Source organism: Giraffa tippelskirchi, chromosome 9, assembly GCF_054371585.1.
Source record: "Giraffa tippelskirchi isolate mGirTip1 chromosome 9, T2T-mGirTip1v1.2.pri, whole genome shotgun sequence".
NCBI classification, from domain to species: domain Eukaryota; kingdom Metazoa; phylum Chordata; class Mammalia; order Artiodactyla; family Giraffidae; genus Giraffa; species Giraffa tippelskirchi.
Genome location: NC_137283.1, coordinates 118,236,585 through 118,254,559, shown reverse-complemented (window position 1 = coordinate 118,254,559; position 17,975 = coordinate 118,236,585). Strand labels below are relative to the sequence as shown.

At 33.0% G+C, this 17,975-nt stretch overlaps 1 protein-coding gene across 1 annotated transcript in view; it reads left to right on the top strand.

Moving 5' to 3' along the window:
* The first annotated feature begins 6,969 nt into the window (after positions 1–6,969).
* The window catches only part of LOC145521610 (uncharacterized), a 361,851-nt gene continuing 350,845 nt past the window's right edge, over positions 6,970–17,975 (top strand). The window contains exon 1 of the mRNA XM_081530353.1: positions 6,970–7,047. Within this exon, the coding sequence (XP_081386479.1) occupies positions 6,986–7,047 (62 nt within the window). The 5' untranslated portion in view covers positions 6,970–6,985. The remainder of the gene's footprint in view (positions 7,048–17,975) is intronic.

Genomic DNA, 17,975 nt, shown 5'->3' with positions numbered 1-17,975 from the left:
GAAGACTAATTATCATATAGCAGCGCAGGGAGTCTGTAGATAAATCAACATACAAGAAGATAAAACAAGACCCCACCACGTGCATTTCATGTGTTACTGTTCTATAAATTAGGTTTTTAGGGTGATTGCATCAAGCTGACCTGGAGAAATCAAATTAACACTGATTTACAGAAAGGAATTTCAATAAGGAATTTTCTATAAAACACTAGGCCTTACATTAGAATCACCTAAATGAAAATATAATTAATGAGATTTAAGGAAAAATAAATATAAGGAAATAGATCAGACTATGTAGAATGTCACTGTTAAAGGTACTTTTTTCTCTACTAAAGATATGTAAAAATGCCAATCTGATTGAAAACTGTAGATCAGTAACCACTGCATAAATAAATTACATGTAATTTTTCTATAATTTTATCAATATAAATTCCCTCAGGTAAGATAACTTAAAATTAGACTCTAAACATTGCCTTGTGAACTTGTTCTTTAAGTAGACTTTTGCTTCATATTTGGAACTTTTTTCTCTCCTGTTTTTATCTATATATTTTGGTTGGGAACTCGGCAAGGGCAGGGAAACCTTCTTTGGCTACAATAGGATCTAATTAGAGTTCAATCGGAGAAGGCAATGGCACCCCACTCCAGTACTCTTGCCTGGAAAATCCCATGGACGGAGGAGCCTGGTAGGCTACAGTCCATGGGGTCGCTAAGAGTCGGACACGACTGAGCGACTTCACTTTCACTTTTCCCTTTCATGCACTGGAGAAGGAAATGGCAACCCACTCCAGTGTTCTTGCCTGGAGAATCCCAGGGACTGTGGAGCCTGGTGGGCTGCCATCTATGGGGTCGCACGGAGTCGGACATGACTGAAGCGACTTAGCTGCAGCAGCAGCAGCAGCAGCAGCAGCAGCAGCAGAGTTCAATAGTTTGTGTTCACTAAGTGAATCTTCTTTTGCTAAATAGAATTTTAAGTGATCTACCAATAAGATAAAAGGAGTGGACCTGGAAATTACTACTGAGTCTCTGGATTTCTGAGTGTTCTCCAGTGTGTACAATTATTGCTATTCAATATGAATATGATCTCACGTGACTGCTGAGCACTGAAATGTAACTTCTCCAAAGTGAGATGTACTTTAAGTAAAATATACACTGAATTTTGAAGACGTATTATAAAAAGGATGAAAAGTATCTCATGAATCACTTTTTATATAAATTATACCTTGAAATGATATATGAGATATAGTAGCTTCAATACAATTATAATTAAAATTAATATCACCTTTTTCAAAATTTGTTTTCATGTGGCTACTGAAGGACTTAAAATTATATATCTAACTTGCATTATATGTAATTGGAAAATATGGTTCCAAATGGTGTCAGATTTTTAAAAAATCATTTAAGTTCGATGTATTCTGGCTATCTTACATAGAACAAACATTAATTTAAGCTTATTGTATCATCTTCATCTGTATTTTGGCACATGCTCTGATTCACATTTCTATATAATTTCTTTTAAAGGAATATTTTCTTAGATTTTAAAAAAGAATGTACAAAGAGATCTAAAAGAAAGCTATTTAATATTATTGATACCCAAGTATTCATATTCCAAAATGAATTCCCTTTAAGTTCCTTTTAAGTCATTCCCACATCATTTTATTCTGGAATTATGAACAGTTAGAGAAATAAACATTCTTATAGCTTGTTCCTCAGTCTTTTTTTTTATCCTTACCTTACGAAGGTGAATGATAAATGCAGTGATCAAAAAAATTTAGCTAAAGGGAAGACAGAAGGTGATCATCTATAGGGTCATATACTGGATTTGCCACTGTGGATCCTGAGGTGATGGTACTCAGATAATGTAAATAAACTTCTTAAAATGGCCATTGGAAATAGAGATAACTTCTCAAAGTCACCGAGGAGGGATGGAAGTTCCATTGCTTCTCAGAATCTTTCATCCACCTAACTTTCTTATTGAAAATGTACCATTGGTGTTCATATTTTCATTACAAACCTTTCTCTTTTGCATTGCTTCTTAAACAGTTTGTACTTTCTCTTTGATTCTTTTTCAATTGATTCCAGGAATAAGTGAGAAATGAACATTTAATTTCTAAGTCTGTAAGATATTTTGGTTTCCAGCATATAACTGGATTTTGCTTTAAAACTTGATCAGATGTTCTTTTTTAATGAAAAAATTTTGCCTGGCATTTAGTGAAATGACTGATGTATTTTATACTTATTCTTTTGCCTCTTCCTTCTCCTTATACCTTTTCCTATTTGTAATGCCTTTTCCAGTTAGATATTTATTCTGCTTTGACACCTTATTGATCTCTAAAAATTACCATAATTTACTATTTCTACTATCATAATAAAACATGTGTTTCTCACTACTATTATTTGAAAAATAAGATATCAAGTATTTCCTCCAATAGAAGTGTTTACTTCCTTCTTTGGTGTGCATTTCACACCACATGATTTTATTATGGCTATTTAAAAAATGGAATCTATATCATACTCTTCAGCTCTGAATGAGATTTTACAAATTTGTGTTTGGTCAAAAGAGGGTTAAGAAACAGTAGCTGCTTTAATATACCCACGACTCTTTTGGTCTTTATAATCTTTTTAGTTTCTTTTACAAACAGGTACTTTTCTTCTATGTGATATGCAAATCTCTCAGCTCCTAAGAGCAACTGGATAGGGATGTGTGTTTCATCTTAAAACAAAGACTAAGAAAAAAATAATAATATGATAGTTATTCAAAGGATTTCAGAAACAGGTGTTCTAAGTCTACACTAATTGGATTTCAGTTAATTATTCCCTTTACTTTAGGGAATATAAGTAAGAAATATAAAAAAAAAGTATCTGAAAAACTCTGACATGCTAATTGCTCTAATATTATTTAACCTAAGCAAAAAAAAAAAAAATCCGCTTTAATGTGACTGAAGTCTTAATTACCTTTTTCATTTCTAGATTTTTAAGATAAAATTTTAGGTATTTCCATACACTACACATTTCAGGGCACTATGGCATACTGTAGTTTTTCATCTACTGTATATGTAATTTTAACTTTCCTTTGCTAATGTACAGAAAATATATTTTACAATTTAAAGACTAGATTTCCCACTAATCTCAAGGAGACCAAAGTAAGTCTCTCTTCCACTTCCAGTCAAGAAGTCTGCTTCTATTTGATTTTAGGCCAATTTTTCATTCTCTCCTAATCTCATTTTCCTTCTTTGTAAACAGATGATAATTTGTTATATAATAATTCTATGGCCATTAACATTCCTCAAATGCGTGAGTTGAACAAGGGTACTAAAGGAATGAAGTTTTATTTTTGAAATAGGAGGTAAGTTCTGAATATAAACTCCACAAGGGCTTTGGCTTTCTTCTTGTTTACTGCTGTTTTTCCAGAGCACAGAACTATGCCTGGGGCAGAGTTAATATGTAGTATTTTCTGGATGAATGGATGAATGAATGAATGAATGAGACATATTGAGGCAAGTCAACAATGGATGACTAGAATCAGTTTACTAGGTATCTGAAAGTAGATATTTGGTAGAGTAGATATGGATAGAAGGGGAATGAACAAACTATGTATACTGAATTCTAGCTTGTCTTTTAAATTATGAAGCAAAATTAGAATTAGGGCCTCATAACTAAGAAATCCTCTATTAACTCAGTTAAGGTGAAGAATTCAGTGTTTAAGTTCAGTAACATTCAGTAGATATTTAAGAGTGATACACTAGTTTTGTTACTTTACAAATGAATATGTTCACGGAGTCAACTATGTGCTTAATAAAAATTTGTTAAATGAATGAGTAGATATTTATCATACAGTTTATCATATTTCCCAGTAAAAGTGAGATCCATATTTTAGGTACCTTTTAAAATCTGGTACAGCACACTGCTTGTTTCATAGTCAATTCTCACACATCTAATGAAAGTGCGGTTTTACCATTGCACTCTTTGTTGTATTTTAACTATATCTGCATTGATTTAAATCACCAATTTAAAATTTTGAGTTTAGTTCCAGTTACGACACTCTTTTTCCAAAGGTCTGAACTCTGAAGGCTGCTACTCTATCCAGTTTTAGTAAGATATCAGAAGCAAGATAAGCACAGTGATGCCAAAATATTATACTTTGACCTTCTGCTTTGTGCCTTCAATAAAACATTTTTAATAAACTAATATTTGCACATGGTGAAAATAATTCAAATGGTTCAGAAGAATCTAAATAAATAGTAAAAGTCAGCTTCTCTAGGCCTCTAATTTTCAGAAACAAAGACTCTTAATTTTCACTTTTAAATTATTTGATGATTGCCATTATGTTTTAAAATATTATTTATAAATTTCTTGATTTTTATCATATTTTGTTAGTATTTTTGAATCCCTACTAGAAATAAAGAATTTAGTACACTAGCTCTCCCCTCCCCTTCTGCTTTTAGTAGCTAAATTTTTATAGCTATAATTTTATAATACAGTTATTTCACATTGCCAAAGTTTGATCTCTAACTATATATATATAATTAAATCTTCCAAACTTAACTGTAGCTTGAATCTACATATTATCTTCAATATAAATGGCATTTATAGTTTTATGCTTATATAACAGTTATTCAATGTTAAATCCCATGGACAGAAGAATCTGGCAGACTACAGTCTGTGGAGTGGCAAGAGTCAGAAACAACTTTTGACTAAACAACAACAATAACATTGGGCCAAGAGCCATAGAGAAGACAATGTCTAAAAAGGGTCAAGGACATTAATTAGAATGTTAAGTTACATAAAATGTTCTTCACTACTTCTTGGTTATAGTTAAATGCAGTGTTTTCATATACTGTTTGTCACCAGCCTTTTTAACCTTCTCATTTTTGTTTTTCTGGAGAACACACTTGAAAATGTTTCATTATAGGTGATATATTTTCTTGTTTATGCTGATCTAAAAATATTTTATTTTGGTTTGACAACTGATTGAGAGATTAGGTATAGAATTATAGGATCAAAATAATTTTCTCTCAGAACTTTGAAGGCATTTACTGTCTTCCAATGCAAATTATGGTTAATATAAAATGGTTTATATCATTTTGAATCTCATTGCTTATTAAATATATTTTACTCTCTGAAAGATTTTAGGTGTTTTTTCTTTGGCCTTCAGAATATTTCAATTTAACTAGAATCTAAGAAAAGTGTGTACTCCCCACTCTTGCCACTCTTCTTGACACATGTACTTACTTGCTCAGTTATGTCTGACACTTTGCAACCTCATGACCCATAGTCCACCAGTCTCCTCTGTCCATGGGGATTCTCCAGGCAAGAATACTGGAGTGGATTGCCATGCCCTCCTTCAGGGGATCTTCCCAACCCAGGGATCAAATCCAGGTCTCCTGTGTTGCAGGTGGATTCTTTACCATCTGAGCCACCAGAGAGGTCCATGAATCCTGGAGTGGGTAGCCTAGTCTTCTCCAGGGGATCTTCCTGACCCTGGTATTGAATTGGGGTCTCCTGCATTACAGGCAGATTGTTTATCAGCTGAGCTATCAGGGAAGCCCACTTGACACATATCAAGTACTTTAATTCTGAAGACTTGTTTCTTTTTTAGCTTTGTAAACTTTATTTCTAAAATTTCTTTGACTTTTCCTACCTCCCATTGTCTCTGACCTCTATTCAGAGATTCTTTTTTTTTTTTTCCCTTCTAATAGATACCTTTCTTTTGCTGTCTGTTATGAAGATTTCCCTCTTTTGTCAGACTGTTGTTCGCCAATCCTTAGGATATATATCATGTAATAATACATAGTATGTTCTGTGGGATTACCACTGGGCTCGGAGATGGGGCATAGGTTTTAATATTCCTTGCACACATGATCTGGAATAAATAATTAAACTTCTTTAGGCTTTTCTCCCTCAAATACATAGAATAAAGGAAAGAAAATAAATTATTATTTATGTTTTTATAGCTCTAAAACTCTATTCTCAAAATTAGAAGTATTTCAGTGTGAAAATCTTAAGTGTTCAATATAAGATGACGTGTAACACATTGTTATTTTTGAGAGAGAGGACTAGATTTGGTTTCAGAATATCTTTTAAAAATAAGCCTTAACATTACCTTTGTTGTTTTTTTATCAGAAATTATAATGTACTGCTACATATGAAACTATGCAATAAGTGATGAAACTTATCTAATGGGTATTGTATTCTTTGAAAAATAATTAAGGAAAACTTTGCCTCAGGTTTCTTTCATTAACTGAAGTAAATATTAAAACAAGATGCTCCTCTATAATAGTTATAAACGTGTAGCATATATATATATATATATATATATATATATACACACATGTTCAGTCTTAAATAAAAAGATGCTCCTGGAGCTTGTAAAATGTTTGTCACTAAACAGAAAAAAAATATAAATTTTGAAGGAAGCAGTATTCACAGTTAAAATGATAATTACAAATTTTTTATTTGTTTCATAAATACAGCTTATTTTTGAATTATTATTTAAATCTGAATTTTAAGTCTTCTTCTTTATCAACATATCAGTAATCAAAGGTAATGTATACACCTACCATTTTTCTGGAGCATTTTAGAACAAAAGAAAACGAACATTTGTATTTTGCAATTTGAAGGCAAATCTTGATTTTTTTCCCTTGGAGTTTTAGAATTATTTTGTCCCACACATTTTTCGCAAACTTAGTTAAATCTTTAATAGTCTATTTACAGTAGTCATCTATATAATCTTTCATTCTTTGCTCATTCAATTATTCATTTAAGACATAGTTATTAGTCATGCTGATGGAAACAGTGTTAAGATATTGCCACCAATCTCTGGAAATGGAGGCTAGATAAGAATAAAGATAGGTCAACTGGTAATTGCAGTCAATCTATTAATATTTTGCAGAATACTGTGATGCAGAGGTCGGTTAATGGTGCTTTAAAAGCAATTGCAAGGAGAAAATAATTCTGATGAGGAGACACAAGACTGAGATATAAAGAATAAATGGAAAGGAGCTGGTTGAGCATGAGTGGGATGGCATTATGGACACATGAAAAACAAATAAGGTGGGCAAATGTGACAAATTTTAGGATATGCCTTAGTAGAGAGATGAATATTTTTAGATTCAATTCCAGAGATTTGGAAATGTTGCCACAATGTGGTTTTATGGAAAGAATATGTGCTTTGGAGGAAGGCAGATCATATTTGAAAACTTTTTTCTTTGGCTATGCGACTTAAACATATTTTTTAACCTCCTTGATTCTCAATTTTCTCATTTGCAGAATGGAAGATATGATATCTTCTTTAAAGGAATGTTGTGAGAATTAAATGAGGTAGTGACACACAGAAAATGCCTGCTATTTATTCTTTTGTCCTGTGAGTGGGAAAAATTGTAATGGTGTGTGAAAAAAAAAAAAAAAAGGCATGGACTACAGACTACCCTGAGACTGTGAATGCAAGGAAGTTTACAATTAGCTTTGCTTTTACCCTCTCTCCCTCTCCCCCTTCTTCCTTTATGTTTCTCTCTCCTTTCCTGCTGCCTTACTGCCTTAATTGTATTTTCTGTATGAGAGGCAACTTATTCCTTAGCTTTCACTAGAAGGAGCTGAATGACACTTTCAGATTGCGTTTCCATATTTCTCAATGAAGAGTGGAATGCCATAATTCTTAGTCCTGATTTAGATGACAGGTACAGAAGGGTCTTTAAATAGGTTATGGATATAATATGCTTGATTATTCAAGTGTACTACATTCCAAATAGATTTGGAACCCTTGGTTGTGAGATGTTACCACAGCATCTGCAAAGGACAGAAGCATGACTTTGGGTATCCTTACCATGGGGACAGGCTCTAGCAAAATTGAAGAGAAAAATATTTTGGATTCCTCTGGGAGACATTGGAAGTGTCTCTTGCATAGCATTTAAATAGTAGCAAATAGTATTTACTACCATTGTATGCTCCGCTGATCATTAAGATATTGTCTCACAGCATTTAATCCTCTCTTCCATCTTTAGCTTCATATACATTCTTTTAAAATTATTTTGTAAATAATTAGGTTAAGAGATATTATAATGAAGTGAAAGCACAATTTTGACAGCATAATTTATCTGTTAAAAACCTCTGAAGATTAAAATCTGAATCATTCTAAATATCCAAACTAAATGCAAACAAATTTTCACATTGAGGACCTTTAACTTCTATTCAATATGTAGCACTGCTTATTTGTATACATTTTTAAAACTAGAACTTCAAAAACTGATTATATTTGCAAATCAAAAATCTCCAATTATAAATTGTATTACATTCAGTATGTTTACCCTTTCAGTTTTAACTGTATAATGTTATAATTAATCTCTGATTGATCAATAAATTTATTATTTATTTTTATAAAGTGAGAATTATAAACATTGACTTTATTAATCATTATATTCTTTTGTCAGTTTTCTTTACAGGTGTTTTAGCTTGCTTATAACTTCCTTTTTTTTAAAAATCATCAAAATATTGTTTTCTCTAAATCTCCCAAGTATTTTAACTACATATCTTTTTATAAAACGCTTTATAAATATATTTTACTTAAGACAAAAGCTACAAACTGGGATTCATTACTTTTGGTCTTACAAGTTGGTGCAATTAGGAAAATAGTGACAAGTGAAAGAAAACTCTTGTATTCTGTGAAGTTAAAGAGCACTTCATTTAAAAAGCAAGTTATAGTAGCTTTAATGGTACATAACAATATACTTAATTTCCTGGAGGTATTTCCAAGATTCTTTTTAACCCTTTCTTCAAAATAGTCATATTTGTTATTTTAATAAAAGAAAGCAATCACATAAGCACAAGAGCTCTTGCTCAAAAAATTTGTGTTTTTCATACATTCTACTTGTGAAATATAGTAGGAGAAATATTTATGAGCACCATAAGATAGGAAGCTGAAACTGCAATCATTTCTAAATGAAAATCATGTGACAGTTCATCAGTATTTAATGCTAACATTGGGTGATGTAGGCATGAAGAATTTAGCAGCTATTTATCATTACCCTGTGTGTGGCGGGTTCTTTGATATATACTTTCCTGGAGTAGCATGGCGTTTTGATGAGCCACAGCTTCAGTCTGAGATATTAAGTAAATGGGGATGCCATAAGAGGATTTGTTTGGTGTGTGTGTGTGTGCGCATGTGTGTTGCTGTTTCTCACATTCCTGTTAAAAGTGGCCTTGCGCCGATTCGGTTTAATCCGCGCTCCCACAAGCCCGGGCTGGGCTCTTGCAGCAGACGCAGGTGTCCCCTTGTGCTGTCAGCCAAGAGTGATTAATGAGGGTTTGCCCCTACTGAAAGCAGGCTTTGGAGCATTGTTCAGGGCGTCTGTGGAACTGTCGGGGGAGACAAGGACACAAGTGAACAACCAATTATTTGGCCATCACTGAGGTAGCATGAAAAAGACATCAAATTGGACAGAAAAGCAGTGCTTTTGTTTGAGGATCAAATATTATATTTTTAGGGGTTAATACAGGAATTTTACCTCATTTTAAACAATTTTTGTGAAATCTAGACTTTTAATCAGAAGCAGTTTTTCTTTTTTCCTTTAAAGCTAATCAAATTATTTGAGAGTAGTATAAAAGAAATAAAACATCACTAAATTGATTCCTAACTGATTACCTATTGCATAAAGATATATCTTTTTGCTTGGCTAACATAGGAAACAAGGACTAAGTATATAGTGGATAGGAGGATTATTAATTGCTGGTCATAGTTGACAGGGACTGAGGGTTTTACAAGTGGTCAGAACACCAAAGACATTGCAGTAGAATGTTGAAGTGGAAAATGAAAATAAAACCCCAAAGCTGTGAAATATTTCTAAGTCATCGTACAGCATTTGTGCATTCCCTTCTTTTTCCAGTGTGAGATATATACTTAAGTCTTAGTAAGAAAAGATATTCAGACTGCTACATTCTTGTGCTAGACATAGGACTTAAATAAACTTTTTAAAGGTTAGTAAGAGTTATATATTTTGAGCACAATTCAAATGCGGATTAAGAAGTCCTTTCTTTTAGTAAAATAGTTTCTTTTATGCTCTCTCCTTTCAGGCCTGTTGTCTTTAGAGTATTAAGAATTAAAAGCTAAGCCCTGAAACCACTAAAACCTTCAAGGAGCAGATAATGATGTTTTAATATATAAAAAATAATGGTCAGTAACAAGTTGAATAAATGTGCCCCATATAACAACAATACCTACTTAACATTTTTTTTTTTTTGCAGGTTAATACTTTTGTATTGTCTTTTTTTTAATAAAAAGAACTTCAATAACAGAGTAATTAGAAGTCACATCAAGATTAAAACAAGGGCCAGCTGAATATATACAAAACAAATGTCTGAGAAGACACTGCTTTTACAAGTAATTTTTGGGGAAGTGCACTGCTTTGTTGTTAAATTCTTTCATGTGTCTGCAGTGATCAAGCTGCTTATTGAGTTATATTCATTTGCCCAATTATAGAATTACATAACTTTTCTGTACTTCTCAAGACAATCAGATTTTCCTTTAACTTATTGTTCAAATGTAGAAGACAAGGGATATACACTATTGCTCATATTAAAAAATATTGGCCTATTTAGGTAGATGCATTTTTGTTATGAAAGTGGGCAAAGTTGTGGGCTATGCCCAAATCATGAAAACCATTTAAGGTCATTATGACTAGCAGCTTTGACTTAAAGTAGGCTGAATAGATAATTCCAAACCTAAGTGGTCACTAATATTGCCTGCTTTCATTATCATGAAAACAGCAGTTTCAAATTGTTTCCCATTTACTACTCATGTTAGAATTGGCTTAATCAGAAAGATAGTGTAACTCATTTTTTAAAATTAATAACCCTATTTTCAAATTTGTTAGCAGATTCCCTGGACTAGTGAGTATGGTTGGGTCTGTTGGCAAATGATACAATTTCTACAGAGTATTTTTATACAATTTTTTCTATGCAAATTCTGCTCTGACTTTTGATCCTTTTGAAATCATTTTGTTAGAAGAATTGACTGTCAGTATATAGACAATCTTAGAGATTTATTTAGTCTGATCTCTTTTCTATATTTTCTCTTTAGCAACTCTTGTTGACAATTCTTAATGCTATGTAGTCACCTATCATTTAGTTATTAAAATAATTTTGAATGACTTTGAGCCTAGATATTAATAGATTTCCAGAGAGAACTACTCATTGCACTTTCTATTGTTTGTGAGCCACTGATAATGGTCTTTAATTTGGTTCTCCATGTATTTGGAGAATAAGAATAGTATGTTGTCCTCTTACACTGTTTATGATAAGTATAATTATAGGAAAAGTAAGTGCTAATGCCATGTCCTACTTCTCTTCACCTTCAATATCTAATCTTAGATTAGTGTGCTATTATTTTTTTTCTACATGTCATATTCAGTTTATCTAGCAGTTCTCAATTTTATAAGAGTTTGCAAATTGTTTGACTATTTCCCTTAGTTCCCTTTTGGGTTGATGTTAAGCACAGGTCAAGCTTTCTTGGATTTTATTTTCATGTTTAAGATAAATAATTACAATTGCCAAGAGAGGCATTTGGTTATAAGAATCTCAGCTTGGAAGATTTGAGATTTTTTTTAAGGAATTCTGAGCAAATTTCTAACTTTAACTCTCAATAGAGATTTGGAAATGTGAGTTTGCAATATTATTTAGGCCAGATAAATCATTTAAAAATAAAACAGTGTTGTCAATATTTTTCTTCTCAGATGAGAAGAATTTAGGGTTTCCAGGTAAGATACACGAAGCCCAGATACATTTGAATTTCAGGTAACTAGTGAAACGCTTTTAGTATATCCCAGATGCTGTGTGGGAATCTCCTTATACTGAAAATTAATTCATTATTTATCTGAAACTTAAATTTACATATATCCTTTATTTTTATACTTGAAAAATCAGGGATCTCTGGTTAAGGCCAAAATGTTAAGAAGTGGATATCTGTATCTATTTAACAATCTGAAGATCTGGTCTTCTGGGTTCTGCCCTAGCATTTCACTTAAAAATGAACCAAATTTTTCATCTCTGCACTGATATTAAGCCTCCATCTACTTTACTGAAATGTTGTGAATATAATTTTAACTGAAACAAATTTACTTTAAACATCTAGACTTTTTTGACAGCAAGTCATATATAAATAAAAGGTAGTATAATGATACCCTAAAGACCAATTAATGGTCTTTTGAGACTAGTGAATTCAACCTACTTGAGTTGAGAGAAACAGGGACCTGCCATCTAGAAGAGTACGAAATGAATTCCATCATTTATAATGAATCACATAAGAAAGGAAATAAGTTTGCTCTTGACAGAAAATTGAACTTCCTTAGAGACAGCAAAAGTTGAAAGGAAATTCTGAAGTTCAATAAAGTTAGGAGTATAAAGGGGACAGGAGATTGAATGAAAACTGCCTAATTCAAATTTCGTATGCAAAACTCAAATTAGGTAAGAAACTTGTGATTTCAACCCTTACAACTGATGTCAGAGGAGTTGACAGAGTCTGGGTATCTAGTTTTGCCTTAATTTCTTTTTTTTGTTTGTTTTTTTTAAAATATCACTTTAAAACAGTGTTTGATGATATAGTTGTTTAACTGTTGGGCTTTCATTTACACATGCGCCATTTTTTAAATGAAAAAGAGAATGTGGAATTTAGTCTCAAATTTTCTCAAAACTTTCCAGTAGCAAATATAGGTTTATTTGGACCTTTGCCTAACAGTCTCACAGTTATTATATTAAGGTTTAAGCTATAACATGCAATTGGGAGTATGCCAGTAGCTGGAATGAGAATTATTTTAAGGCATAAACATAAACAAGGAACTGATTTATTGAGCATATTTTGATATATGTTATTAGATAATTCTTTATTATTTTTAAAACAAAACTACATGGAGAAAACAAATAGCAAAATTTGTTACTTTGTATATAATAGGCAATCTAATCTACTGCCCTCCAAGAAATAGAAATATTAGAATAATATTCTTTGTCTCCAAGTTTTATTTTGCTTTTATTGTTGCATATGGTAGACACAAGAAGAATAACTTTAAAAGCACTTTAATCTCATTCTCACTTAAGATTAATTGACATCCTTTTATTCAGGTGTTAACACAAGTATAAAATGAGAGATTTAAAAAATTAATCCCCATAATTTATCAATTTCTTGTATTATATGTGAGGTATTATAATAGATGATATATAATAGAATATTAAGATATGTTAGGCTAGGTGTGTATGTAAATAAGTACACACGTGTATATATGGGTATATATATAATATATATATACATGTATATATGCACATACATAACCTAACAAAGATCTGTCTCTATATCTATCTATCCATCCAATAGGTACAAAGAAAATATCACTGAGCACAATGCACCAAAACTGATTACCTTCATAAGAAAATTGTACCCATCAGATGAAAACTCCCTTGTCTTCCTGACAGTTCACTTAACTGCATTCTCCTTATTTTCTCCCCTGTTCCTTTACAGTTAAACAAATATGATCTCTTTCTTCTGGGTCAATCCCCTGACCAAGATCTTGGATTCCTTCTCTTCCTTACTTCTCAGGTCTCTTGCCAAAATGATTATCCTTTCTATTTATTGTACCTCCATCAGCTATTTGCCATGAGTACTTGAATATACTCACATCTCTGCCATCTTAAAAGGAACAGTTTGTTCCTAGACTCAGACACTCCCATCCAAATATTATCCTGTCTCTTCCTATTAAAGGTCACATTTTTTGAAAAAAAAAATGTATACTTTGTGCTTACTCCTCAGTTTATTTCTGAGAAAGTCCAGTGGGAAACTGAGTTCAATCCGATCATGAACAACCTCTTTGGGGCTTGCAATGGCTATTTTCAACTTTGTATTCGTTCACCTGTGGATGGATTTAGACTTAGTTTACTTGGCTTTGGAAATACACACCGTATCCCCTTTCTCAGATTATTTTCTTTTATCCAACCTTTTAATGTTGACTTTTCTTAGAATTCTGACTTGGAGACTCCTCTTACCGCATGCTCTTCTTGGAAATCCTCACCTCCTCCTGAGTTTTGAAAACCATCTTTAGGCTGAGGACGTATATATGTTTTTCTAGCTCAGACCTCTCTGCTGAGCTCCATTCCCAGAGACTGAATGTTCTTCTAAACATATTCACTTAATTATCTTTCAGACATCTCAATCTCACCATGTGTGAATATACGTACTTGAAAGGCCTTTTAAACTAACTCAACCCACAGCCTTGGCATATTCCTTTCGATTCTCCACACGTTAGCCTCAATAATCAAATGTAAATCTGGCCATATCACTTCTTTGATCTGTCCCACATTAAATTCATCACTGATTTCTGAATCCTAAGAGTAAAGTGCAAACTTTTTATGTTTTTCAGACCCTTTAAGATTTGTTGCCCATTCTTTGAAGACTTTATCTTTTGCCGTATCTCTTACACCGTATGCTATACCTATACTTTCCTATACTTTTTCTTTCCTGTTCCTCAGGTGTGCTCTACTATTTATTATTCACTTGGTTACCATACTTCCCTAGAACATCCCTCTTTCCTTTTTGTCTTGATCATCCTGTTTATCTCATTTCAGTTGAGATATTCCTTCATCATTAAAACTTTTCCTGACTCCCACACTATGCCCCCAAGACTGGCCTGACACCCTAGTTTTGTGCTCCTATAGCTGATTATATTTTCTCATCACAGTCCTTTGAGACACTCTGCTATTAAAATTTTCTTACTTGTCTGTTTTTCCAATGTAATGTAAGTCAGGAGACACAACTTCTGAAGCACTGGGTACTCAATTAAATTTTTCCCAAAGATGAAAAATTGTTTAAAATTCAGTGTAGTTAAGATTACATAATATTTCTCTGAATATACTTCATTATGTCATTCATTCATGCATTTATTCATAAAAATATTAATTCAGAACAGTATAGAGGTGAGTAAGAAGGCAGACCCTGGGGCAAGGATAGATTGGGTTCAAATCCTACCCACCTGTGTGATTTATTGTCAGGTTGCTCAAAGCTCACTTATGCTTTAGTTTCTTATCCACAAATTAGGAATAATAATAATAGGAAGTATCTTATAGGAATGTTGTATAAAGTTAGTTATTAAATATAAAGTGCTTAGGATAATACCTGGTTCACAATGAGCCCTATGCTACTATTTATTATTGAGCCCTGCTGGGTCAGTTGTATACAGTAATCAAAAGCACACAATCTGTCATGAAACTTACAGCTAGTGTGGGAGAGCAACACTGAAGGAAAAGAAGACTAGTTACTTCCTTTTCTGGGAAACTAACAGGTTTCTTACCCAACCCTACCCCTAGTCCATGATATATGGGGTCTTTTCAGGTACTGAAGTAGAATTTTATAGTTTCATTGGGAATTATTTTGATACACACAATTCATCTAACTCCAGGATTCGTAGTTCTCACAAATTGCTTCATAACCACTTCATAAACTCTGCCAGATAAAGACCCACTTTAGAGAAATTCGTTTCACTTGATATTTTTCCTGGACTCAATACTTAGGCTACCAAGTTTGTCTTCAGCCCAGAGCCACCACAAATCTGTCTTGCACGTTTCTGCAAATTATAATAAAATGTTCTTTTTCTAGATGGAAGAATTAGAAAAAAATTGCCATTCTGAGTAAAGGAGCAGCCTTCTAGACATACAAATTGAGGAGCATATTAAGAAAAAATGTTTTCAGGAGGAACACAAGGAAGCTACAGGAAGCAAGAGTGTGAAAAGAGTGAGCAGGATTTCATTCCTTCTGTACCCTCTTAACAGGATGTTATTGCTCAGGGCACAAAATTCCTATCAAATGCAGTAGCCCTGCTTCACACTTTGGGTCTGTGTGCTTCCTGGGTTCCACGTGACCTAAATTTCTCTTTGTCTGCCCAGGATCAGATCCATCAGAAACTCATCATGCACTGAGTATTTTCTCAGATTTCTCCGATACCTTTCTATGTCTCATGTTTTGGAGGTCTGCCCTGTGCCTTGGCCCAATCTTTAGTAGCATAGTTAGATATTGAAAAGGAGTCTCAAAATGATTTTAGATTAGCCTGGGAAAGTAAGTAACTGCACCGTTAGGCATTTAAGGCAGAAAAGATTTTTAGTGGTTTGTATTGTGGATAGCATCCAGAATGAGGTTTACATCTGCAAGTCTCAGCTGAAGTTTTTAGATTTTCTGGTGAACCTACCTCTCATGCTGAGTAAAGGAATATGAACTTGGAATATCAACATTGATGAGTAGACACATGAAAATAATAGGAAATAGAATTAATGCAACTGTATTTTGCATGTTGAAGATGTTGTTCAGAAAATAACAGTAAATAGTACCTTTAAAAATCCATTTATTTACATTGTATAAAGTCTATGATAAGTTACTTCAGTCATGTGTGATTCTTTGCGACACCATGGACTGTAGCTCTCCAGGTTCCTCTGTTCATGGAATTCTCCAGGCAAGAATATTAAGTGGGATTTCCTCCTCCAGGGGATCTTCCCAACCTGGGGATGGAACGCATGTCTTTTATGTCTCCTGCATTGGCAGACAGATTCTTTACCACTAGTGCCACCTGGGAAGCTACAATGTACAGAGTGCTTTTATATATTTTATCTTCCTTAATGTTGAAAATAGTTCTGTGGGAGAGGAAATCAGGCATTATTTTGTATAAGGCACAGATACTTTTAACGCATCTGTGTGCTTAGTTGTTAAGTCATGTCTGACTCTTTGCGGCCCTTTGGACTGTAGCCTGCCAGGTTCCTCTGTCCATGGAATTCTCCAAGCAAGAGTACTGGAGAGGGTTGCCATTTCCTTCTCCAGGGAATCTTCCTGACCCAGGGATTGAACCTGCATCTCTTGTGTCTCTGCATTGCAGGCAGATTCTTTAACCGCTGAGCCATCATGGAAGCCCTTATTAATACATCTACATTGGTCCATTAAATAGAAAATATGAGATTCTGCCTCCCCAAACACTGAGTCTCCAGGGAGGAGGACATTAGTTCTAATAGAATTTTAATAATTTATTTGTTTTTATTCACTAGAAATTACTTTCCTAAAATCAAGAACAATTTACATTTGGGTACTTCCCAAAAAGAAGTACTTTAAATTTAAAGCAAAAATAATCAAAATATGATAGCATTAAATTTCAAAGCAGTATTATTATTCCAGTCTTGTTGAGTTATGAATCAGAGCTAGTGAGAGATATGAACACAGAATGAACACTCAAACTTTAAAAGGATGCTTTGTCATTTTGTTAGCAGTAGCTGCTAATGATTTAAAGGTCTCTATTTAGCTAAAAAATTAGATCTGTCCTTTTGGTTTTCAATGAGCATTAGTACCTTACAAGAGACTAGACATAACTCTACTACATGAGGCAATGGCAGCTAATAGTTACATAAGAATTTTTATTGTATAATTTTTGGGGGACAATTTCTTAGTGATGATTCAATCCATGCTGAAAGTTGGCAGGCACTCTCAACCTTTTAGGTGTTTATACAAGTTTTAAAACAACATTACACTAGAATAGTTCATCAGGTCTTAGGTTTTAGCTATAAAAATAGGAGCTAGATAGCCTAAGGACATTTCTGTAATGCAGTAACCTCTAATTTTATTTAAAGTCATTTGTTATAAATTTGTTTCTCCTGCCTTGCTTCCTTTTTTTTTAAATTGAAAACAGTAGTGAAGTAATTAGTGAGTGCTCCTGAACATATTCAGAAAATATATCTTTGATCTGGATTATCATGAAAATTTAAAACAACTTTCTTTTAACATGATAACTGCAAACCATACTGTCTTTTCAAGTGCAAAGTGTTTATGTATACAAAGTGAACATAAAACATTGCTCAGGTTATTCAGTATTCCAGGACTCTAAATGTTATAAAAGTGTTCAGAATGTTTTTTTAGCTTTCATATTTCATTATAAAATGTAAGAAAAGATTTCTCCAAATGTTGGTAGTTGAGAATTCCT